General features: G+C 35.6%; 3 protein-coding genes across 4 annotated transcripts; all 3 read left to right on the top strand.

Annotated features, from left to right (window-relative positions):
* Nucleotides 1-6,199: 6,199 nt before the first annotated feature.
* On the top strand, nucleotides 6,200-7,148 carry LOC132179836 (glycine-rich protein 23). The gene has a single exon (XM_059592621.1). The coding sequence runs from the start codon at nucleotides 6,322-6,324 to the stop codon at nucleotides 6,904-6,906; it is 585 nt and encodes a 194-aa protein (XP_059448604.1). The 5' UTR covers nucleotides 6,200-6,321; the 3' UTR covers nucleotides 6,907-7,148.
* Nucleotides 7,149-10,909: 3,761 nt separating this feature from the next.
* On the top strand, nucleotides 10,910-18,519 carry LOC132178652 (uncharacterized). Of its 2 annotated transcripts, XM_059591132.1 has the most exons (7): nucleotides 10,910-11,013; nucleotides 11,639-11,732; nucleotides 12,747-12,880; nucleotides 13,011-13,100; nucleotides 13,982-14,131; nucleotides 15,214-16,814; nucleotides 17,279-18,519. In XM_059591132.1, exons 1-7 carry the CDS (start codon nucleotides 10,951-10,953, stop codon nucleotides 18,171-18,173), a joined length of 3,027 nt encoding a protein of 1,008 aa, XP_059447115.1. In that variant the 5' UTR covers nucleotides 10,910-10,950; the 3' UTR covers nucleotides 18,174-18,519. The 2 variants fall into 2 exon arrangements, with proteins under 2 accessions (XP_059447115.1, XP_059447116.1); XM_059591133.1 differs by lacking the exon at nucleotides 10,910-11,013 and having other exon boundaries at nucleotides 11,645-11,731; nucleotides 12,759-12,880.
* Nucleotides 18,520-22,159: 3,640 nt separating this feature from the next.
* LOC132179994 (S-protein homolog 5-like) lies at nucleotides 22,160-22,784 on the top strand. The gene has a single exon (XM_059592827.1). It carries the CDS (start codon nucleotides 22,266-22,268, stop codon nucleotides 22,707-22,709), a length of 444 nt encoding a protein of 147 aa, XP_059448810.1. The 5' UTR covers nucleotides 22,160-22,265; the 3' UTR covers nucleotides 22,710-22,784.
* Nucleotides 22,785-26,033: the final 3,249 nt, after the last annotated feature.

Here is a 26,033-nt window from a genome sequence, read left to right as displayed (position 1 = left end):
CACCTTATTAGTTTTAAGGGTGGCCGATCCACTCTCGGGGGTGGATCGGCTACCCCCGAAACCAGTTGAGGCTGGCCAAGTTTTGAGGGTGGCTCCAAGCAGCTGATGAGCCACCCCCCCCATCTATTTCGAGGGTGGCCAAGTCACCCCCCAAGTGGTTTTTCAGGGGTGGTTCACCCCTACCTGTTTCTGGGGTGACCGAGCCACCCCAAGACCGTTGTTGGGGGTGACTCGTCCATCCCTAGGGGTGGTTCAAAACCACTCCAAAATTTTTTATTTTATTTTAATATATATATATATATATATGCTTATATATATATATATATATATATAATTTTTAATTAAATTTTTTATTCCTCAAACTACCCAAATATAATCTCAACTCTTTTTCTCCTCAATATTCACAATTTTGAGTTAAGTTAAGTAGAATACAAAAAAATTGCACACCCAAATAAGCCAAGATTTCGAGCTCGAAGCATGTGAGAGCATAGATCTTTGAGTATAGATTTATGGGCTTCTTTGCGAAGAAGGTGAGAATGTGAGTGGCACGTGACCTTATACAATCGGGTTGTGATTGGGTCGGTAATAGATCTGGATAAAATGTCTGAATCCAATACCTTAATATAATTGGGTTTTGATCAAAACGACGTCATTCCACTTATATTACTTTTTAATCACACATACGCCCCAAGAAACAAAAAAGATAAAAATTTTAACCACAATTCTTTCGATAGCTATAAGCCTATAAATAGTCGTATAGCGCAATCTCCCTCTAGCTCTCGCACTCTCGTCTCCTCATCATGTTGAGCCTAAGGCACACTCCACCTACAGGGCTAGTGGCGCCTCCTCCTAGGAGTGTGGTAGTAAAATGCAAGGATAACGGTCATAGAGGTGTTTCGATGACCGTTCAGTCATCCGGCAAAGAGCGGCGATTCTTAAAGCAAAAGGAAGCTAGGCGAAAGCCTGCATGCAACAAGAGGCAACAACGGCGGGAATCATTGGGCAATAGTAATCTTCTTGGGTTGAGTGCCGGTCCTTCCTGTTTTCCTCCTCACTGGAGGACTTCATCTTCTCCTTTAGTTCCGCACGTATGTAAAGTAGACAACCACTTCCCCTTTCTCATTTTTCTTCTTTCTTCCTTTGTTTGTTTGTTTCTTTCTTTCTCCATCGATCACAGTTTCTCAAGTAGTGAAAACCACCAATTTACTACCACATAGAAGCTGGATACGTAACTATATCATTGTGCAGGAAGGAGATTGTAAATTTTATGAACTGCTATTTATAGCTATATATCAAGTATTCCAATCATATACAAAAATTGGATCGGGGCATTTTCTTTCATTTCTTTAAAGGAATTGGAGTTGTTTCATATTTTCTTTCTAGCATTCACAATAGTTTATGCAAATTTATATGCAAAATGGATAGCCAAAATTTACTTTATCTAGTTTAGCTAACCACTTTTCAATACTTCTATACAACCGATTATCTAAATTTCTTCTACTTTTAAATTATTCTATTCATTTAATTAAAAACCCATGTGTGAACATGAGAGAGATATATTAAAAAGAAAAATTATATCTAAACACCTTGGGTAAACAAACCAAAAATTTTTTGTCCCTAAGTTTTTTTTTCGATAATTTACTCCCTGGATCAATCAAAATGCCAAGAAAATTCCTACCGTTAAATTTTTTTAACTGCCGTTAGATTGGTTGAAATGCATTGTTTTGCTATGTCAGCATAATAATTTTTTATTTAATTTTTAAATAATTTTTTTTTTAAAAAAAAAAGGGTGGCCGAAAGCCACCCCATCCCACCCCAAACCACCCCTGGGGTGGTCGGAAGCCAACCCGGGTGGCTCTCGAGCCACGCTATGGGTGGTTAGGGGTAGCCCGCAGGCCTCCCCTAAACCCAAGAGGTGGCTCGCGGCCACCCCAGGGGTGGTTTGGGGTGGCTTCTGGCCACCCCTTCTTCTTTTTTTTTTTTTTTTTAAAAAAAAAAAATTTTAAAAATTTTGTTTAAAAATTAAATAAAAAATTATTATGCTGATGTGGTAAAACGGTGCGTTTTAACCAATCTAACGACAATTAAAAAAAAATTGACGGAATGGATTTTATTGTAATTTTGATTGGCCCAAAGAGTAAATTGTCGAAAAAAAAAAAAAAAAAAAACTTAGGGACAAAAATATTTTAGCGTGTTTACCCAAAGTGTTTAGATATAATTTCCCTATTAAAAAACCCATGCATGTTATTTGTTGAAAGCTTATCACCACCGAGACCTCAATAAAAGCTTTTATATATATATATATATATATATATATATATCAGCAGTTATAATTAAGTAAGAGCGCACTGATCATCACCACTGAGATTTCAAAAAAATATTTTCCGCTGAAAATTATTTTCGACGAAAAACAAACGGATTCTCAGATTCGTTTACAATAGGCATACAAACAGAAACAAAGTCTTATTGTACTCGTCAACTTTGATTTTATTTAAGGCAGGAAGAAACCTTGCCACGCTGATGTGAAAATTAAGTTAAACAAAGGCATCACTTGCAGCAACATTCGTATTGTTGAGGGCCGGGTGGATAACATTTCCCTCCATGAAAACCCGATCTTCTGCAAAAGCGATTGCAATCCGGAATGTCTTCACATGTTCCCATGCATGTAAGTGTCGACGCAGCATTTCCTGCAAAAAGAAAGAGAAATTAATCAAATGAACGTCGAATTTAATTTTGTTTAGTTATATAACATATTTAGTACTGGGCGGAACTAGAGTTTTAGATTGAAGAAGATCGCAAAATAAATGCAATTAAGTTAAGTTTTCTTTAAAAAAATAAAAAAGAAAAGAAAAGAAGTCAATTTTTTTTCTTCCATTTTTGTATTACCAAGAAGTGAAAAGACGAGCAGGGAAAAGGCAGCCAGGATGAGCAATTTCTTGGCAATGGTAGAGAGAAATCCATTGGCCATATTGTTTCACCTCTTTAATTAATTTATCGCAGGAAGGTGTGCATGCTACAGAAGTGTGAGGGAATATATATATATATAGAAGTTTAGGAATATATAGTATATCTTATACATAGATGGAAGGTGGAGTAGTATATTAATTATGCAATTATGTCTAGATTTCTTATATCTGCATGCATGCCGTGCGTATCCAGAGGGTATCAGGCATCTACCACGTGGTAGATACTTGGATTTTTAACTGAAATTATACAAAATGACATAAATTTCTTTCAAACGGAGAAAATTTCCTTCGACCCAAACTAATAAACTGTCATGTGTCTTAAAAAAATTATGACTGACGGAGTTACTCTTCCGTTAACTCTCTTCCTTTTGACCTTCTCTCTCCAACACAGAGAGGAGAGTTCAAGAGTCTCTCTCCTCAACCATTCATCTTCCTCCTTTGTGGGCACACGATTGAACGTGGTTTTATTTCTATTCCTAAAGCAGAATGGATTGTTGGGATTCTTTTATAGGCTGCCTTTGTGTTGAGGATTGGTGCGGTGGAGCAGGGTCGGACTCAACCTGCCGAGCGAATTTCAGTTGGGATTTCTTTGATCTTTTAATTTGTCCCTTTTGTTCATTTTTGCTGAATTCTCTCTCTCTTTTGGGTTCACCTATTCTACATATATTCGTTTCATTTGGCAATTCAAATTGATTAGGGGTTTAATTTATCTGTAGTTTACAGGTGTAATCGTCTTCCAACCTGTAACACAAACTTTCCCATTATTAACAGCAAGAACCTAGCAATCCTTGGACATTTTTTTAGCACAGTACTTGGCTAGAGGTTGATGACCGGATTTTATGGTGGTTCTGAGCAGTTCCGACCAAAATCTTTGCAGCTGAGTCTTCTCTTTGTGTTGGAGAGAGAACGTTAAAAGGGAGGGAGTTAACGGAAGAGGAACTTTGTAATAAAAAATCATGTGCCTATTACATGCTAAATGACATATTAGGTTGAAGGAAATTTCTGTCAATTACAAAATTCAAATTTAAACTGCACAACCTTATCTTGAGTTAGAGTCTGGTATCACTATCTTATCGGAAGATGCCTCATTAGACTAGTATTATTAAGGGTGGACAGATTAACCGTTTACCGCCTATCTATCTACTGCGACCGAACCGATATTAACCGACTACCGCCATAAGTCAGTCGGTAATCGGTTAAGGATTTTTATACCGACGTCGGTTCAATTAATCGGTATAAATATTTTTTTGTCGGTTAACCGAAGTTAACTAACAATTAACCGATAGTAAATATTTTTTTAGTAGAATGAAGATTACAAGGGCATTAGCTATGTTTTTTTAGTAGAACATATTAGTTGGTGGATTCTATGACCAATTTATTCGTATAACATATGTTTGGTGGACTCTTATTGTGTTAATTAATGGGCCAATTTAAAATTTGTTTGGTTCAATAAGTTATTTTAGCCTCCAAAAAAATAGCTTGGGCTCCAAAACAATCAATTTTGGCCCAATTAAAAAAGCCCACGGCTAACCGATTAACTGAAATATCCGTTTAACTGAAACTTTCAAAATAAATTCTTATCAAAGTATAATTGGTGAATTAACTAATTTAACCGACAATTTCGATTAACCGAACCGATACCCACCCCTAAGTATTATCTATCTATCTCCAGTCAAAAGTCAATGAATACCTTCTCAATCTTTTTTTTAAGGTAACTCTCTGATGAATGTTTTGGGATGTGTAGCACTTCTCTATATTTTTTAGATCTTAATTAATTGTTTTCTAATTAATTATAAAATCACATTATAGATTCTTAACCGCTATTGATTTCAAACATTTTATGAAATCAAGGTTCACCATATTATTACTCTCATCCAAAGATAAAACTAAAAATGGATTTGGTGTTTGGTTTAAATTTACATGAAATTTCTAGGTTTAACTTTATACAAAATTTATAGGTTTAAATTAAACATTTATCTCATAGAGGGAAGAAGGAAACATAAAGAAGAGAGAGATGCTTCTTATGGGCTGCGAGATGGGCTGTAAAATAATTGGATGAAAGGCTGTTACGTTTGGGTATTAAGTAGTTGGGCTTCAGCTGTTATGCTGAGTTGTAATAAGAAGTTGTTAGTTGTTGGGCTACAAGCTAAAATAGGGCTAAGCCTGTTATAATACCAGTGAAAAAGGCACCTTTTATAAACGGTGCTGTTTTACTTAAAATGTCACCAAATAGTGTCGTTTTGCACTGTTCAAACGACACTATCATATTTTTTAGTCTTTGCACTCTTTGCTATTTTGAAAAAGTCACTATTTGAATGTCACTAAACAATTAATGAACTTGTTTTTTTTGGCCAAAAAAGTCATTATATGGCCATCACAAAACCAAATAATTTTTGTAGTGAGAGCTGAAATCAACTGCTAAAAGGTTGAGAAAAGCGAAGAAGATCCTTATAATACCTGGGTTCCTGCGCCAAACTTTTTTTAATTTATCTTAATGCCTCTGTAACTCTGTTATTCCTTAATTAATAACCTAGCTAGAAGTGTCACTCTATTTTGTTGATCTTTGAGCAACATGTATTATAATTAGTTTTTTTTTTTTTTTTTTGAGGTAGCTAGAGCTATATATATAATTATCGTGCTTAATTAATAATTAGTTCTTGTTACTACTATTTTTTTTTTTTAGTTCTTGTTACTGCTAGATAAAATATTTGTTGTCCTTTCAGATTTTTATTACATAATTAGTCGTGATCCTCTTAGCAATTCAGTTATAGGTTGAATAAGGACCATAAGGTTGCAAGGGGAAGGAATGCCGCCATTACACCCTTACTACATTATAACCCTTCACAGCTCAAATATTGCTCCCACAAAGCAGCAATCTCAGTTGATTTTTATAGCTCTACAAATAAAAACCATATAATATATTCAATTAAGGAAGCAGGTTATGCATGCAGCATGCTGCTTTAGACCAGTAATGTATATATGCACTATTCTTTTGGATTCTATTAATTGGTGCCCGATCCTGAAAACCAAGAACCATATAACATAAGAAGAATTCGGGTCGTTGTCTTAGATGTATGTTGATTAGTTAACAGTTGATTAAACTACATTATACATGCTGTTATTAATAACAGCGAATCCTTACACAAGTCACAAAGTCATTATGAACAAATTGAAGTTCCATAAATTTTCGCTTCTTTTGATTCCACCTAACTCTGATTCCAAATTGAAAGAATTTCCTTTCTCGAGATCGCTAGAGAGCAAAGTCTCATTCCCATTTACTGCAACCCTTTATTACTCGCAACCGTCCCCGACCGCTTGACCTCCTATATAATGCTCCCATGCAACACCAACTCATATGTGCTTCAGAGAGAGAGAGAGAGAGAGAGAGAGAGAGATGGCGAAGTACTGGTGTGTGATTTTTGTGGTTGTTTTAGTGGTAGTACAATATGCAGATGCACGTAAGATGCCCAGCGAGCAAATACTGCCTGTGCATGCTAGTGCACCAGAGGCAGAGTCACCTAGCGGCACGGGCCTGGGTGACAAGAAGAATTTTATTTACGGCGGTGTAGGTGGCTTTGCCGGGTTGGGTGGCTATGCGGGCGTTGGCGGTGTGCTGCCGACACTTGGTGGCCTTGGTGGAATTGGCAAAGTCGGTGGAATTGGTGGGGTTGGTGGGATAGGTGGCATTGCCGGTGCTAGTACTGGTCTTGGCGGTGCTGGTGGTCTTGGTGGTCTAGGTGGTGCTGGTGGTCTTGGTGGCCTAGGTGGTGCAGGTGGTCTTGGTGGTCTAGGTGGTGCAGCCGGTGGTGGAGTTGGGGGTGCTGGTGGCCTTGGCGCTGGAGTTGGTGGTGCCGGTGGTCTCGGTGGAGCTGCCGGTGGTTTGGGTGGTGCTGCCGGTGGCGGAGTTGGTGGTAGCCATGGCCTGTTCCCATCTCCTTAAGTTACCCTATTTTTGGCTTAATGTGTGTTTTGTCATTTGTGTTGGGTTTTGTCGTGTACCCTGCCTAATTAACTGTGGTCGTTGGGTGGCTCCTATGAGAGATCCGATGATTGTCAGTTGTATCAGTTGCTGTGTTTCCCATTTTTCATGTTTTAATGCTAATTGCAGCTGTCGTTTAATTTAGAGTTACATGTTTCATCAGTTGCTGGCTTTTTGATGTTTAATGATCATGTGTTGTTAATTAAAAATTTAAAAGCTCCCTTCTCTTCATTACTCCTACTAAGCAAGCAAATCACAGCACAACATATCCCTGTTTCTGATCAATCTATCTAAAAAACTTAAGAAAGCCAGTTGGCTATGCATTAGCGTGTGCATGTCGCTGTTTATATATAATTACATATCAATTTATTGCCCTGGCATATAATGCAGTAAATGAAGTACATATGTACTGCATGCATTTTTCATTTTTGCATGGCGACCACATGTACGGCTACCACAGGCACAGTGCAACAGTACTTTATCTTTGTTTTTAATGCCTGACGACACTGTCATTCCCTGTTATTCATTCGATCCGTTTGTCAAGAAAAATAAAAAAAGAGTGAAAACTAGCTAAAAAAGAGGAAAATTAACCATTAATTTATAGAATATTGTACCAATTAACCAAAAATGCTCTCTTTCACTCTCTCTAGCTCCGCCCCCTCCCAACTCGCTTTTATAACTAATTGTTACTGTTTTGCAAGAAATGTTGGATTCAATTCATCAAAGAGTGCAAGTCATTCAATCGTCCAAGAATGACGTATTCCATGTACGTGACCATCATATATATGATGTCTACACGAGTGGTAACCCAAAATATGCGCCCTGAATCAAGAAAAGTTTTTAAAGTAAATCCTAAGGTTAACTTGAGCAGTATTTCACCCTAAGTATATACTTACCCAACCTGTATAATTAGCATGTACATCGATCGTGCGTCTCAGTTATTGTCCATCAAAGCTTGGATGACGTATTGCAGGGGAGGTGGCTCCAATCCTTCCATCCTTGCTTTTTCTTTTTTTACTAAATAAAATTGAAATTTCTCACCCAAATTGTGGGCATGCATGACTTCTCTTTAAATACATGGCTACACGTGACTTGACCATTGGTTGACGTGGAGGCAACTCCATAAGCAATGTGGATGGACAACTAAATATTGTGAAATAATTTTTAAAGTAAATAAAACTTAAACCGTGAAAAGAAGAAGCAAGAAAGAAAGGAAAGAAGATTCAAAAGCACTAGTCTCTCTTGCTTATCCAGAGCTTGAAGTCCATACAAAATGTTCTTTCATAGAAAAGACAAAGTACAATTGGTGTAACGTCTTAAGCCAGATTTTATGGTAGCTAGAGCCTAGAGGAGACACTGACGGTGCATCGATCAGTGCATGCTCGCGAGCGGTAAGTTTGAAAGAATGGGTGACGTACGTGATATTAGAAAGACCGGCCAATTTATTATTTTCTTTTTAAATAAAACCAATATGATCGATATGATGTATTTATCTAGTTGCATGTATGCAGTAAACATCCAAAAACAGGATCCAATATTAAATCTCTCCCTTGCAGCCTTGCTGGATAGTATAAATACAGCACATGCGGCGCCTCATGCTATGCCAGCCAAAAGATTATAGATATTTGTTGGAGTTATCTCATATCATTTGTGGAAGGGAATGGTGGTCAATTTATAAGTGTGTAGGAAAACATCAACTCTTGAGCTACCTTTTGAAGTTGAGAGGAGCCCAAGACGACCCAACAAATATTTTAGTGTTTATACATGGCTGGTTTGGTTTTTCTCTGCTCATCAGCTTTCTTACTTTTGATAAGTTTCACTTTCTGTGTCTAGTCTATAGGCCCTCTGAAAAACGCTTAACGACTCCAAAACCCCAATTAATGTGGAATTAACAATATTTAAATATAAGCAAACAATCACCAAAATAAAAACAATCACACACAAGAATTTTGGTGATGAAGAAGAAATCTTTTAGAAAACAATCTAAAAGTAAAACCTTTCCGGGGCAGCCGAACCCAGAAAATCACTATCAACAGATTATCCAGAGATTACAGACACTAGAAACGCTTACAACCATTTGCATGACCTTGGCTTTGTAAGATCGATAAGCCTACAACTTATCTCCTTACTCACAATCTTCTTCAACGTAATTCTCATTTACCGGACCCTTCCTATAGATTTTTCAACCGTAGATTTATCAAATGAATAACTAAAACTCTGAGAGATTTAATTTAATGCTCACCACATATAATCTCTCTTAGCACGGCCTCCGACGAATTCTCTGGGGGCGAAAATTCATGCCTCTCTCTTCTATAATAATGTATATATATCAGTACATCAAACCCTAGACCTATACCCACTAAAAACACGTTTTTAGGCATAATAGATACAGGGTGTCCGGACAGGTTAATGGGTTGTCTGGACAAGGTCTTGCGGAGCAAAAATATGCTTGTTGGAAAGCCTGTCCAGATAGCCTAGCACCCTGTCCGGACATGGCCTGCAGTGGGGAGAAAACAACATTCTAAAAATGTTGTTTAGCCTTGATCAACAGCTTTGATCGATGGGCGTTTGTGGTCCAATTGAGCTGAAATTGTAGGGACGTTCATGACACATGAATCTACATTATGAACGGTGAAGATTTGATTCTAAGCATTCTATATCAGTGTTTGAGCCCATGAACAGTAGCCTCTACATTTTGGAACTGAATTAAGCCAATACAAGAACTAACACCCTCCACCACCTTCTCGGATACAATCTTCACCTCCATCTCCTTTCTTCGGTGGTGGTGGTGGAGGCAGCGGCGGTGGAGGTGGAGATGGCGACACGGCTCCAGGTGGACATTTTGGGTTCGGGTTTGGTTCAGGCAGCCGCTCTGGCTAGTGATCTTATAATTATAATTATAAGATTACCAATAATTATAATCTCAAATTTCTCCCCAATTGGAGGGGATCCGGATTTCATTTTTATAGATTAAGTTCAAGGAAATTCCTTAAATCCAATTTGGAGGAAAACTTTGTCCTAAACCCTTGGAGGAAAACTTTGTCCGAATAAAAATTGAAAAATGGGGGCAAGAATGAAGAAATACAAATATGAAGGGGCGAAAATATAAATTGGGTGTATGCTCAGTACTATTTTTATGGAAAAAATATAAAAAAGCCCCTAAATTACCAACTGTTTGCAATATAGCTCCTTAATGTTCAAAAGGTATTAAAGTAGCCTTACAAACTACAAAATTGTATAAAAAATGCCACTTATTTTTTATATTCCTGTAATACTCCTATGACTCTATTCTTTTAACAAATAAAATAATAAAATAATTGTAAAAGAAAAAACCAAACAATTTTTTTAAAATACAAGAAAACCAATGGGTGAATAAAAACAATTTTTTTTTTGAATAAATAATAAATAATTAGTCACTATAGCTGGCCTTCATTACAAATTTTTTTATATCATATTAAAGTAAAATCAAAGACCCGTTCAAACTGGAACCATGTCGTATTAAAGTAAAATAAAAAATACAGTTCTTGAGATATTCCCAAAAAAAAAAAATTTAGTCATTGGAGTTAAATTTTGTACCTTTGATTTTACTTTAATACGGCATGAAGCAATTTGATTAATTAAGCCAACTATAGTGACTAATTATTTATTTTAAAAAAATATATTTTCTTTTTGTTTTTATTCGCCCATTAGCTTTCTTGTATTTTAAAAAAAAATGTTTGGTTTTTTTTTACAATTATTTTATTATTTTATTTGTTAAAAGAATTGGGGTATTCTAGGAATTAAAAAAAAAAAAAAAAAAGCGGCCTTTTTGATATAATTTGGTAGTTGGAGGCTACTTTAATACCTTTTAAATATTGAATGTCTATATTGCAAATGACTGATAGTTTGGGAGGCTGTTTTATATTTTTTCTTATTTTTATTTTAACTTTATTTTAGCTTTGTCAAAGGCGGGAAGGAAGCCAAAAGAAAATCCGAGGAGAGGGAAAATCAGAGAGAGAGAGAGAGATGGCGAAGGAGAGCTCGAGCAGCGACTTGCAGAGCATACTAGAAGCTATCAAATCCTCGGATGTAAGCTTATTCCGAAGCTTCCACGTTCAATTCGAACCTCTATTTTCATTTCTTTTCATTATTATTATTTTTTAAAAATTTTGCGATCTATTTTTACAATCCGTTAGCATTTTATGCATTTATGAGCAATGGTGTTTGCAAATTGTGTTCTTGTTTTGGTAAATGTTTCGTTGTTTTTGTTAATTTTTGTGAATATTATAAATTGTTGTTTTGGCTGCTAATTCATAGAGTTAAGGATTTTAAGCTATTTTGCCTTGCTTTTTGCCCGATTGTTAGCCTCTCTGAGCATTAACTTGGTACCGCTTTTAAATTCATGATTTGACCAAAATTATTCACTCTTTGGTGGTTACCTTGAAAATTTAGGAAAGCATTAGAGAAGCCGAAACGTTTGATATAAGAAATTATTAGCTGACTGGATTTGCTACAAGAATTTTTAATCCCTTGTTTTTGCTCGATGTTAGTTATGATTCAATATGTGGAAGATTCTCTTTTCCTTTCATTTTTAAATTTTGGTAATCATATTCATAAGTTTGTGGTATATAATTGAATTATTTTATAAAAAGTTTCTTCTATGCAATCTTGTAAATTTTTCATGCATCGATAAGTTGGACATTGTTTCTTGCAGGTTGTGGAGAGTCGTGTTCAACTAATAAACAAGCTTCGGGACTTTGAAATATCAGATCAATCCAACCTGGCTTCCCTTATGGAATGCCTCACAGTATCCAGTCCAATGTCCATTCATATTATATTCATCTTTTCCATTCATTTATTTTGTTGTATATCAGATAGAATCTGTGCATCTTGCTATTGATCCGCTTAAATAAAGCAAACTCTGTAGTATCTGTAACGATTCCAGTGATATTTAATAATTGTTTTTTTTTTAGCAATGCCATTTTGAAATAGAACTTCCTCTTCTGAGAATGTACTAATATCAAAATGTAGAGAGAGATTCACAACAAAAGACTCATACCTATCAAATTAGAGACTGAATTCATGAAATGGATATTGGGCCTGCTATTCAATGTAGGTAATTAGTGTACAAGAAAGTCCATAAAACGTAATTTGGAAAGTGGATGTTTAGATGGATGATTAGGAAATATAAGAACTCATGGAATTAGAAATTGATTCATGTATCATGTCTCAGAGACGTTTCACTCAAATGTGACCTTGTAGGATAAATTTTGGCTGTGATGGTTTGGTCGTGTGCAGTAAAGAATACTCTAAGAAGAAATAGTTGTAAATTTTTTTAAAATATTAATTTAATGATTATTCCAAAGGGACTGACTTCCTCCCAAAGCCCATTTGCTCTACATGCAATATTGTGATGGTGAAATTTTTTATAATTAGTTCTTCGCAGGGCTTACTTATTATGAGTATGAACAAGTTCATGCTGTCAGCATCAACTTTGAGGATATTCTTGTTCAATTATCTGTGTGGTTAGGATTGATTGAAGTTGCTTGTGTACTAAATCAATGACTTCTATAGACATTTTAAGTGCTGGTCCTATGAGTCATTATGTTTATAACGTGAATAAGTGCTTTATGTGAGCTACTTGTTCTAACTCTTTTTGCTGAAAGGAGAAGATAAGAGATAGTTGTTTGCTAATGTTCCTAATTTCTCATCTGCATATTTGAGGTTTCTGATAAACGACTCACAACCACTTTCAGTTTACAAACAGTCAATGTCAGCGCTTTTTATGATATGCATTGTTTTAACCTTGACAACAAGATTGGCATTTTGGGAAGACTTCACTTGTTTGGATGTATCCCAGTGCGTGCTAAACAAAGCTATTTTACAGTGTGCTGTAAAATATCTTGAAGTGGATATATCTGGCTGTTTATCACAATTTCTTGCCCTTGGGACCAAGGTATATATGTTCACGTGCAATTTTCATTCCATTTGTCATTATATCTGTGCGCTTGTACAGAGGCGCGTAGATCAATTTCTTAACCATATTGGGATGCTGTAGTATTTGATATATTGAGCACTATACTTAGGCAAGCATATGGTGTGGAAAGCATCTGAAGATGACTCTTATGTCAACTGAGGAATCTCAAGAAGAGGAGCATTGTGACACATTTTTTCAGGTAAATGATACTAGAGTCGGGCTCAGTTAGATGGAAAGTTGCTAATTCAGTTTCATTTGATTTTCTATCCATCCATAGTCTTTGGTTTGAATGTTAATCTGACGGGTTCTCTTGAGTGGGGATTTGTCCTCATCAAGGGATTGAGGGCGAAACTTCTCTGAAAATGTGCAAGTAGAGGTACCATGATCCAATATTCATCATTTTCCATTGTTCTTCAGTCCAAGTAGTACTTGAAAGACTATTCTGATTTGCGTCCGGTCTTGAGAAAATTGGCTTCTGTAGTATTTGTTACAGTCTTTTGATTGCTCATAGTTCAATACATTTTCACAATGTTCTATGAAATCAAAATGTGTGATATTTGACTCAAAACATCTTGTACCTAGTCCCTCAAATTTTTCTGCTGGTGTTATAATTATATAAGAAAAATTATTGTGTACGGAACTGAATTTGAAGCATCACTCTTAAGAACAGTCAAGCTCGGCCGGTCAAGATAGTGATTTTGGGTGAAAAATGCTACACGTCAAGATTTATAGAGATTTGTTGCTAACAGCTCACTGGTACACTTTAGTATCTGGCATAAATTCTTATTTATGATGGATTGTATTTGCTTCATGAGTTAATCTCCTGCTCTGCCCAAGATGTTTCGAAGTTTTTATCTGTGATGAATGTCTTCTTTACTCTGGAAACTTTCATGCATGTGATTTTTCTCTTATAGTGCAGTGTTTGTACTCTCATAGATGGATACCATTTTGCTTTTATTTTTAAAAGTTTTCAAGGCTCTGTTATGACTCATTAGTTTGATCATCTCGCTGCGGATATTATGTGTCAGCTATCCAATTTTTATGAAACTTTCTTTGACATTATGAACTTATCTTTTGCAGCTGCTTTTGGATTTGTTTAGCTTCTCTGCTGCTACTGTTTTGGCATTGGCAAGATACCCTGTTTCGGATGACAAACTGTTGATAGATATTGTAGAGAAATATATCTTGGAACAGTTAAATTTAACAAAAGATTCAATATCAGAGGTTAAGGTACTGAATAATTGCACTATTTTCTTGATGCTAATCGCTGAGATATATTACAATTTTGGAGATATTGGCGATCTATATCCTGCATTAGTAGCTTAAAGTAAAACAAAAAAAAGAATGCTTGTGATTCATATTCACTTATGAGAATTTTTTTTCTTTAATTTTTAATTGTATTCCTGCTTTGACTAAATAACACTCTCCCATACACAAGGGATTAAATGTGGGGCCATGGGTTCAATCCTGTTTCAGAGTGTGAGGTTGTGTTTTCTATGAAAAAGGTAGTCCCCATTTCCATTGTTTTGTTTTTTAAGAGTTTGTTCTTTTTGTTCTTTTTGGAGAGAGCTTATCAAAAAATTAAGGAAAGATAAGAAAGGATAAAATAAAGTTTGTTGAATTTGTAGATCTATAAATAACATAATGATCTAGGATCAGTTAAGGACAAAACAGAGAAAATTGACTGAAAAAAATCTGGTCATGTGGAATGGAGACATGCTTGCACGTAAAATATTTGTAATGTTTTCGTGGGAGCTAGAAAAGGAGAAGGCAGGGGAAAAAGAAATTTAACTAGTTATTTTTTTATTTTTACATGTGGTATTTTATAACTTTCAGGATGAAATTCATTGCTGAGTTGTGTGGAGAGATAGAGAGAAGGGGGGCGGGGGTTTAAACATTATAGGTATCCAATGAATTTTGAGACTCGAAAGTGTCCTTTTTTTTCCCCTTTTGTCATATCACTTTGTGGTGTATAACTACAGTAGTTATAAGATATATGCATTGATTGATCTTTGTTTGTTGGAGGATTCGAAACTTGCTACCCTTAGTCAAAAGAACTTTAATTAGGTTTCGAGATTTGAAAGAGAAGTCACCTGAACATCACTTTTTCAGACATCTTAGAGGCAGATGTGGGTGTATTTTAAATTTTTCCTTCTCTTGTGTTCCGTCTCAACCTCACAGATGTAAAGCCATTTAGTTATCTAAAAATTTAATTAAGTACGTATAGATCTTGTTTGTATATAGTTTATATTTATCTGAAGAACCTACTTGGCATCTTTTCCTAAAGGCAGTCTTTAATTATATCTAAGCAGAGAATTGGTTCACTCGGCACAGAAGTAGTAAAGGTTATACAGGTTGTCATAGATGCTGTAATAAGACTTTGCGGAGTGTATTCTGAAGCTGTAAATTGGAAGTTCTGTGACGCAAATCCAGAGGAAGAGAAAAGCTGCATTGACTTCGAAGCGGCCAGTAATATGAGCCACGTTAGTAACATAACAAAATGTGCAATAGAAAAACTGTGTGAATTGGGCATCTTTGCAGCTAATGATGGTGGGAGGTTGGTTACCATTCTTAATGTCTCATGGAAAGGCGTGGTTAACTTGCTTCAGCTTGGCAAGGGGGCTTTAGCAGTAAAGGTGAATGTAGCAGATATCATTCTGAATCTTCTTTCACTGGTTAATGAGTCTCTGAGATGTGCCGCTAAAGCCTGGTCCTCTTCCCTGAAGGAAACTGTTTCTGTAACCGAAGCTAGAAGAACATTCGTTCCAATAAAATTCTACCTGGTTAATGCAGTAAAAATATCCTCTCTATATCCAAGCCAAGCATATCTGGTATACAGGGAGATAACACACTGCATCCTGATAATCTCAACCTTAAAAATTTCAATGAGTAACGAAGAACTTATGAAAACTGCCAGTGAAGTAATGACAGAGCTTTTGGAGCAAATATCCATGGATTTTCTTAAGTCTTTGCTAAATTCAGTTCAAGTGAAACTGGAGCTGAAGTTGAGAATTCTGGACTGGTTGTTCACCGATGAAAGCTACTCAAATTCTGACAATGGAGGTTTAAGTAATAATTGTGTACTAACTCCAATTTGCCAAATTGTTTTGGTAGGTTGTGAAGACATGCCTGGAGCAAGAATATTGTTGCTCGGTCGGGTTGCATTGTTTCTTAATCTGCTAAAATATTCTCTGGATCTTGATGAAGATGTAAAACTTGGAATGACTGGCAAGCTTGGATGGTTTTTGGACATATTAGTTGATGAAGAAGTATATTCTTCCATTCTTGTCATGCAAATTCCTGAATTATATGGTTCTGGAAAAACTGTTGAAATAGATTGGCAGCCTATGTTTTCTTCGGTTTTGCATGCACTGGAAACCTTCATGATTGTGCTCTCTTCAAGTCTTGCTTGGAGGGAACTCGAGTCTTTCCTGCTTGAGAATTTCTTTCATCCTCACTTTCTTTGCTGGGAGATTGTAACTGAGCTTTGGTGTTTTATGGTGCGTCATGCTGAGATAAGTGTGGTGAATGGCATTATTGATCAACTTTGCTCATTATTGAAGTTGGTGGCATTTTCAGAATCAGTTTTTATTCCTGGTTCTGCTATGAGAAAAATGGCAAGATCCATTAGCAGGATTCTTGCTTATGGTACACAATCTATGGTTGACCATGTTTACAGGTCCATTGTCGATGACAACAGATCTCAATTATCATCACTTATGTGTGTAGCCTTGCTCATGGAAGGCTTTCCGCTGAATTTGCTATCAGAGAGAATGAGAAGTATTGCTACTCAGAGAATCTGTACTGAGTACTTTGGCTTCTTAGAGAGTTTTGATGACAAATTGATGAGAGTTTGTAGTTCTGGTTTATATGGCGTTCCAGTCTTTACTCTGTCTGCCTCCTTGCAATCTGTGTAAGTAATCAGATTCCTACAAGCATGAGACATCAACTGTTTCTGTTAAATGATGATCAATTACTCAGTTTTATTTTGGAGTTTTGAATTTATTACTGATCCTTTGAAAAGGGCCCAAAATTTATGCTAGACAACCAATTATATGTTCCAATAGTTCATAAGTCATGAACAATGTGCACATTTTGAATACATTTTCAGAAGCTTTGAGATGATATGAATAAATTCTGGGTCAAAAGATATTATTTTATCCTGCATGAGTTACTTCTCCTTTTAGGTTTATTTATTTATTTATTTTTGTTCTGGTTTTTTGCTGGGGGCAGGGTGCTTTAGCCTTATTTTTTTAGTTCTTCCAAAAAAGAGAATCCTGAGTACAAATTACTCTCAATCCAGATAGTTTTACATACAAATTTTCCACTCCAATTTATTGACAAGATTGCTAAGTGAAACCTTTTCATATCATGTAGTCAGGTCAGCATGCCTGATATTGATGCGAAGACCCTGAAGTTTCTAGTTACTATTAGTCAGAACTACAGAAATTCGGTGGACCAACTAACAAAAGAACATTACCGTAAGCTTTTGAGTGAAACATTAGGAATCATCTCAAGTATGAAGCACCTATATGCAGCAGATGAGATGGAAGAAGTCATATTGGAGCTTGAAAACCTATTTATCTCAGGGCCAGCAGCCTCAGATTCTCAATTGTATGGATGCAAACCAAATCTGGCTCTTTTCATGGCAGGACTTGGTCACATGGAAATTACAGAAAGTGATAAAAGTGCAAAGTGTTGTGCTGTCTGGGAATTGTATCACATGCTTCTGAGAGAGCAGCATTGGGCATTAATTCATTTGGCAATTACAGCATTTGGATATTTTGCTGCCCGCACTTCTTGCAATCAACTCTGGAGATTTGTGCCCCAGACTGCAGCTCTTTCATTTGATTTAGTGTCAGGAAACGACGCAAACGTAGAGAGATTTATGTCTGAATTGAAGGCATTTCTTGAGAAGGAAATGGCTCTTCTTACAATTACACCAAGTTCAGAGCAGCTTGGGCTGCTTGCAAGGGAAGGTTTGATGCTAAAAGAAACAGTTCGAAAGATTTCAGGAATTGATGTAGAGGCTGTGGGGTGTCAAAGCATGGAGATTGATGAAGAAAATCAATCCAACAAGAAAAGGAAACTTCCTGACGGAATTAGTGAGGGAGTGGAATTGCTGCAGAGTGGTTTAAAGGTTATTGGTGACGGTCTTTCCCGGTGGCAGCAAAATCACGATGCCAGCGAACTAAATGACAAGTTCTTGACTCACATTTCTCACCTTGAAGATGCAATTGCTCAATTAGTGGGCCTGGCTGGTAGTGGTTAAATTCTCGCTACAGCCCTCTGCTGGAAAATAATCGATTGCGGCTTAGTAACCAAGGTATGTCCTTGATTCAAATTTGTATAGTAATTGAAGGAGTGGATACAACTGAATCGAGAACTAAGCTGGAAATAGTATTTTCTATGTGATGAATCAGAGCTGTCACGACTTTTGAGGCATGCTTTAGGTGTCTTATCAATCAGCTTGCCGTTGTACACTGAGATTTTGTCGTATGTAAATATGGTCTTGAATATTTTAGTTATATTTGCTTTTAGTTTTATTGGTGCTAGAGTTCCACCCATGATAGAATCACATATAAACTAATAACAATAAAAATAAATGATTAACATAATATTGTTGCGTCCTAATCCATATTTCTCAACATATAATACTTTCACTTGAACTTAATAAATGTCCCAATGTGTATACCATGGTCTCACTTTGACCTTGATGAATTACATGAGGTGTTATTCTTTCTACAGGTTTGAGAGGTGAAGATGCAGGTTTTACTAATAGCACGATTTATAGTGCTGCAATTGGTTCGGTGTACCTTCATAAGGTTGAATGGATTTCATTTTCTTGATATGATTTGAATTAATTTCTCTTCTTCACATTTAGAGGCATTTTTGTTTTTTCTTGTGAATATTGGTGGATGTCGTAGCGAATTTAATTATTTAATGAAGAGAAATGTTATTTTGTATTCTTTTGTCCTTCTTCATTGACGTGGTCTTGTCAATTTACCATTTATTATTATTATTTTTTTTTTCTTTCTAAATAAGATTGATCTAAGGGTGAATTAACAATGTCACGTCAGCAGAGAATGATGAAAGAAGGGCAAGAAAATACAAAATAACAGATCTCTTCAATGAATATTCTAACAATTATCTTCATGTGGTTATGAAATGATTTACATGTATAGTTATACTATTTTATGATTATAAAAAATATTAAAAAATATATATAAAAGACATGATAAAATGGACTAGACAATGATTTTCATAATACAGCAGTTTCGGCTTCTATCTATCCTTATCAACTTGGTATCTTCATCATCTTTAACAGTCAACTTGTTATCTTCATCATCTTTAATAGTCCTTGCATGCTCCAGCTGTTCTGATTGTTGGTCTTTATCATGGCTGTCCCAATAGTGGGTGTCATCAACTTGTAGATATAAAAATAAATTTTTTTGGATATATGAATTGTTGTGAGTGCATTTGTGAGTATTGTGTCTCACATTGAGAAAGTATAAAGAAAATAGTAGTTAATATATCTAAGTAGATTCAAGTCAATTAGCTAAATTTTTGGGCTAAAATTGTGTCCATATATATATTCCTCATAAAAAAAATTTAAAAAAAGGTAATATGTTCTTATTAACTTGCCGGTGGCCCTATAATTTCGAAAGAATATAATGGCATAATGTGCCGAAACAAAAGTGATAGCAAATGAATGATGGAGCTGCTGAGGAAACACTAATGCTAATCCCTGATATATCTTTATCATGACGTCATGGAAAAGAATAATAAAAAGACCAAACTGGACGCATACAAAAAACTAATTTTAATTTACCTTGAGGCATCCAGCACACAAAAATTAAAACAAATAGGAAAGATGGGTATTATTGTGAATGATTTGTCTTCACTGTCCAACAATAAGATGAAGAAACATTCGTAACTCTGTCCACAATCATAAATGTAAGAGGATCTCGATGGCGATTTTTCCTATATGATCATAAATCACTTGGCCAGAAAAGCTTATAACGTCTACATTTGAACTTAATCTGCTTAAATGAAGTGTAATCAGGGGAAATCTAGTCATATTGAATCCCATCAATTTTCTAACATAAATGATGCAGAGAATTCATATATATATATATATATATATATATATATATATTCCCACACCCTCCTCTCTGTTGGTGGGTGGGGCGACCCATCCATCCATAGAAGGTACGGGTGGGTCCACCTATGCTTAGTTGCGCAGGACATGGATCATAACCTAACCACGTCCCCTTCACCAATAAGGGCATGCATGGGTCGACCCACTCACACACTTCACTATTGAGTGTGGGCGGGTAGAGTGACCCACCCATGACCTCTGTGGTTGGTGGAAGGCATTCTTTGTTCTTTTTTTTTTTCCCTATTTTTTGTTTTTGTTTTTAGTTTTCTCTCTTTTTTAATTTTTGGGTCACATATCAAGTTGAAGTGGTACATTGTATACATAAAGCTATTTTATTAGATTTGACGTTGACACGAGATTTAAAATTTTAAATGATATACACTGTTAAATGCAATAAAACAAAATCTACACCATAAACTTAAAGTGGATCATCTCCATATCTCCATCCCGCCTATTTCATTTGAGAAATGTTATTTAGCATGCGTACTCTGATACTCTCATCATACCTCCATCCCACTAGGTTGGCGTAACAGTACCCAGTTACTCCTTTCTTCTTCATTTTTATTTGTTTATTTATTTATTTTTTAAACAATGATTGATATACACTATTACGTCAACCCAGTGAGATGAGAATGGGATGAGGGTATGCTAAATAACATTATTCATTCCATTTTGATTGCCATTTTATTTATAATAATTCTAAAAACCACATTTTTGTCTTATAATTATTTCATAATACTGACGTGTTAGTCACAATCAACTCTTGGATCAATTATTGTTTTAAAAAAATATTGGGATTGGTTTAGTTTGTTGTGAGATAAAAATGTGGTTTATAGCATTACTCTTTTATTTAGTAATTGATAAATAGAAATTTTTTACAAATTGAATTATAAGAAAATTACTCCAACTCAACCTCTAAAAATGCCATGTCTCGCTTATCATCATGTGATGCCTCCAATCCAATTTATAAGACATTTATATCCTTTAATATTTATTGGGTGTACCCATGTGGAAGGATTTAATATAAGTCCGAAACACCTTGATGGGATGTGGCGATTCGGCACATACATAACAACACACATTGTTTCACACACACAACTTGATTGTTTAGTTTGGAGTTGACGTTGGATAAGTACAAAACATTCATTTTTACAATTAAATAACATGTAATATCAACGTCTTTTTCATAGCTAGGTAATTGACTTTAAGGAAGACGTTAAGCTCGTGAATTTATCCCAAATAGGATAACTCAGTCAATTTAAAAAGTTCAGCTAAGATACACAATCTATGGTCCTTTACAGCTGACAAATGGATTTGTCCATTGAAGTACAGATCTTATTTTCCTTTTTCTTTATATCTATTAGTTAACAAATACCCAAAAGTGAAACCACCACTATGAATCTATCATTACCACTATGACCCACTCCCACAACACCAAGATTCCCATTGGTTTCTCCTCACTTTCTCCCTTTCATTTGCATTCTTGTATGCTTATTTTTATGACAAAAGTGCGGTTTCTTTTTTACTTTCTTTTTTATGCAAAATTTCATGAAAAATCTTATAAAGTAGCTGGGGCAGAATTGGAATGCCCTGCACCATATTAGGAAACCACCACCATTTACTGCTACCTAGTCATTTTGATGTGTGTCGAATTTGAATTGTGTCGAAGTACGAGTATGAGATTATATAGGTCAACATTAACCCTTTAATTGTATTTATGGGTTCGTGAGTCATGTAAAAAATTGTCACGTATGGAGTTTGGATGCAATGAGGCATGTGAGTAAGTATTTGAATCCCACTCTGCTCGGGCAAGTATCGATGGATGATCGAGCGAGCTTCTCTTCTATTCGATTATCTTCTCATACGAGAGTCACTGTTCATTGCACTAGCGCGACCTCCCTTTCATGCAGAATGATGCATATGAAAACTCTTTCATCAAGACACGTGTAACACGGCTGAATGCTGTACATCTGGTGGAGCAGGCTGTCACATCATTGAATGAAAGGAAATCTATTAAAATTTGGATACTTATTCAATTCACACACACATACGGATTTCATAATCTTAGATTATGTGTCGGCCAAAATTAATGCTAATGCTGGTGGGGTGTATGTATATATAAATCACAACATTTGACAGCCGACATTTGCAGTAGTAGTATTGTATGATCATCATCATCATCATCATCAAGAGATCGAGAGCATGAAGAAGAAGAAGATGATTTCCATAAGCCTCCTGCTTACTTTCTCCCTCGCAATTGCATTGCTCATTGTGTTCATCTCAATACTACAACCCGAGCACTTACATGTAATGGAATATTACGACGTCCGAGTGGTCAACGGCTTCACAGACAACTCGTCTCTGCCTTTGGTCATATGGTGCGCATCAAAAGACAGTGATCTCGGGGGACGTGCGCTCCAAGAGCGCGACGACTTCAGCTGGCAGCTATCCACCAACTTCTGGAGCGCCACCCATTTCTCGTGCACTATCAAATGGGACCAAAAGAGGAAGAGTTTCGACGCCTTTAAGGCTCCCAGGGATGCCTACCGCTGCAGCCCCCTCAGGAGGTGCTCTTGGCTCGTCAAAGAGGATGGCTTTTACTTCAGCAATGATGATGTCCATTGGAGAAAAGACTTCTCATGGTAGCTACCTCTTTCGCATATGTTTTATCTTAATTTCACTCAATTTTTATATGGAAATTAATGGAATCATCATATATATTCATAATATATAATATGATAATAAAGGACTATTAATTTATATTGTAACAGGATATATATATATATATATTGAATGATGAGCACAATCTTTTTTTTTTTTTTTCTCACACCTTGAGGAGGACTATGAAATTGAATGCTGGCATGGTGATACAAAAAAAGACAAAGAAGTATGTAGTAGTGACACTTATCTTAATTTTTAGTTTCTTAAGCGTCTATGATTGGAAAAATCTGATCAGATTTGGAAAGAAAGGAACCCCACACCACATGTATAGCCCGTACTACAGCACCTCTGGTTCTACAGGACATATATATGGTGTACTTTTTTCAATAATTAATTCAGATTTAACTTCATGAGGATAATAAGCTGAGTTTTGATACGAACGAGCCAGGTTCTCACTCACAACTTTTGTACCTTTAAAAACAGTGACTACCAAAGAGGATTTAGGGGGGGGGGGGGACAGGGGAAGGCCCTGGCCTCACCCCAATCCCTCCAAAAAAAAATTTTTAGGCATTAAAAAAAAAAAAAAAAAAAAAAAAAATTAGACCATTGGCCCTGCCCAAAGAAAGTGGGTGCAGCGGGGCCCCTCAATTCCTCTATGGAAATTTTAAGGTAAAAAAAAAAAAAAACCCATTTGGCCCTGCCAAAAAAAAAAAATTACCCATTTGCTCTCATCTTCATTAAATCTAGAGGGGGATTTTCGGATATAGGTAAAATCCTTACCATTTTCATGTAAATTTCATGATACTTGTAGGATTAGAAGCTAGAAATTGTGAAGATTTGTGAGATTTTGGGTTTGGTCCGAAAATTAGGTTTCATGCATAGGATTTTGGGGATTTTGCTATATTGTTGAAATCTCTAGTTTCTCTTTGAGTTTGTGTTCTACCCATTGAATTTCAAGTTTGAAATCATATTGATTTGGGGAATTTTTCATTAGGTCCGAATTTGGGAAAATTTTAGTAAGAAGCTAAATTCCTAAAATTAACTTGAGACTTTTGTGTGTAGTGGATTTCTATGCATGATTTAAGCTTGGGTTGTTAGATTAATGGGTTGAAAGCTTCAATTTCACTAATGTTCATAGTATGGACATAAACCCTAATTTGTATAGTATGAATTAAATTAGGGTTTTTGGTATGTGAACACTAAGATTGATAATTCGATGGGTTAATTACATTTAAAGTGTTAATTAACCCTAAACTTTCATGAGTTCAATGGAAATTGATGCATATAGGGTTTAGGTTCTAATATGTCGTATTAGAATCATATTGATTATTGTATGTGAATATGAGTATTATTTTCTAAAGACTCCAAAATGATCATGTAAATTTATTTGTAGATGATGGGAGAGTCAAATACAATACTTGATATCCCAATTTCTGAAAATTCTCCTAAAAGACTTCGAAAGTTGATGGCAATGAATTTGATATTAGTTCATTGGAGTTTGATCCTAGATTGCGTCGTCACATATGGGAATATGATGTTAATCAACGATGTACATGCAAAATAATTCAACGCAGGTTGCATTTTTTGAGTACCGTGATTAGAAAAAGAAGAAAAAAAAATACCAGTTCATTACACAATGCAAAAAATAAAAAATAAAAAAATTGCTTTGGTCACGTCCCATAAAACTTCCTGGATCCGTCCCTGGTCAACTACCCAACTTAAAAAAACGTATTAGAATATAAATTAAATGATTAAATGCATCAATTTTTATCAATTTAAGTTTTTGAGACAAGTAGTGGTTTAATATGATATAAAAGCGAAAGTACTGAGTTTGAAACCTAACTAGTCTCCCAATTAAATATTCTAATATTGGAGAGTTTCAGCCCACACGTGAGAAAAATTGATCATCCATTCCTACCCGCTCAAGTTTTTGAAACAAATTAACGCTGGGTAACGGCGGAACTAATATTTAATACAATTTAAATTCCTACCAGCGTTAAATCAATACTATTTAAATAGTATTGATTTAACGCTGGGTAGCGGCGGAACTAATATTTAATTGGACCATGATCTCTCTTGTGAACTAATTGATTACTGTGTGTTTGATTTTTTTTTTTCTTTTCTTTTTTCTCAGACTTTTCTTGACTAAGTGGGGCAGATAGAAACTTGGACGTACTCTTCGAGGGAGGTATTTTATATATTTGGAGGCGCATAGAAATTAGTTTTAGTCGTGTTGTGGTGGTCAATTTTAGTGAAGTCATTTTCAGGCAGCAGGGCACCATGAGATTAATGGTTCATCAAATAATATGTCACGCATGCCTGCTTTGCTGTAGCATAAAACTATATATGTATAATGATTAGGTGTTAGAATTGATCAAAAGGAGGAAAAACACTGTGCAAACTCAACTTGCATCAGAGCAAAACGCACCAAAAGAAAGATCTTCAATCTGAAAAGCGGCTTTGCACTAGAGCTGCAGTCTTTTTCTAGAACCAAAATGGAGCCCCTGAAAGATCCTCTTCCACAGAATTATTGATCCATTAATTAACACCATCAATATGCTTTCTAACATATCTTTCTATCTTTGCACTGTTTCCTTCACAGTGCTGTCCTGGCCGGGCTTCTTGGCTTCGTTAAAGTTACCCAATTACTCATCATCATCATATACTTCTTGTCCTTCTTGATGGCTCATGTAGAGCCTTATCTTTGTGTAGAACCTTTTCTCCACCCTTATTTGACGGTTGCTTGAGCCACCTTAAACATTAACTTTACTCGACAGTTGCTCGAACAAGTTTACGACAATTTTTTAGAGAGGATAGTTTCGACCTTTTAAGAGTCTATAGCCCTAGTGATGGTTGAATAGGGCGACATATATATATATTCGTCATGTTGTAATCTCATCTATATAACATAGTGAAACATTGTTGCAATTATGTGACGACGTAGCTTAACCTAGTTTGAGTGAACCACATAAATATGGTGTTCCTTTGTGTTTGTGTTGTTTTTAGTATTTTGATTATATGTTTCATTTCCCAACAGTGATATAGCTAGTGTTGAGCTCTATGTTTCTCACTTGAAAACTGAACTCAGTACTAGCTTTAACACTTTCATATTTCCACTTCACATTAAAACATAAACATGTACATATAAACATTTATTAATTCGTTCAAAGTAATATTGAGGCAACATACTAAAAACAAATCATGCTTTACCAACTCAAACACACACACAAACACACATACACACACACACATATATATATATATATATAAACTGGAAACTGTCACTACAAAAAATAGGGATTTTATTAA

Source organism: Corylus avellana, chromosome ca4, assembly GCF_901000735.1.
Source record: "Corylus avellana chromosome ca4, CavTom2PMs-1.0".
Classification (NCBI taxonomy): Eukaryota; Viridiplantae; Streptophyta; class Magnoliopsida; order Fagales; family Betulaceae; genus Corylus; species Corylus avellana.
The sequence above is the reverse complement of the archived record's forward strand: the minus strand, read 5'-3'. Positions and strand labels throughout refer to the sequence as shown.

Excerpts from the sequence above, each read along its gene's own strand:
- LOC132179836 (XM_059592621.1), top strand. The coding sequence starts at position 6,322 with ATGTGCTTCAGAGAGAGAGAGAGAGAGAGAGAGAGAGAGATGGCGAAG.
- LOC132178652 (XM_059591132.1), top strand. The coding sequence starts at position 10,951 with ATGGCGAAGGAGAGCTCGAGCAGCGACTTGCAGAGCATACTAGAAGCT. Across the intron at positions 14,132-15,213 it reads ATTCAATATCAGAGGTTAAG|AGAATTGGTTCACTCGGCAC; the intron begins GTACTGAATAAT and ends ATATCTAAGCAG. Across the intron at positions 16,815-17,278 it reads TCTGCCTCCTTGCAATCTGT|TCAGGTCAGCATGCCTGATA; the intron begins GTAAGTAATCAG and ends CATATCATGTAG.
- LOC132179994 (XM_059592827.1), top strand. The coding sequence starts at position 22,266 with ATGAAGAAGAAGAAGATGATTTCCATAAGCCTCCTGCTTACTTTCTCC.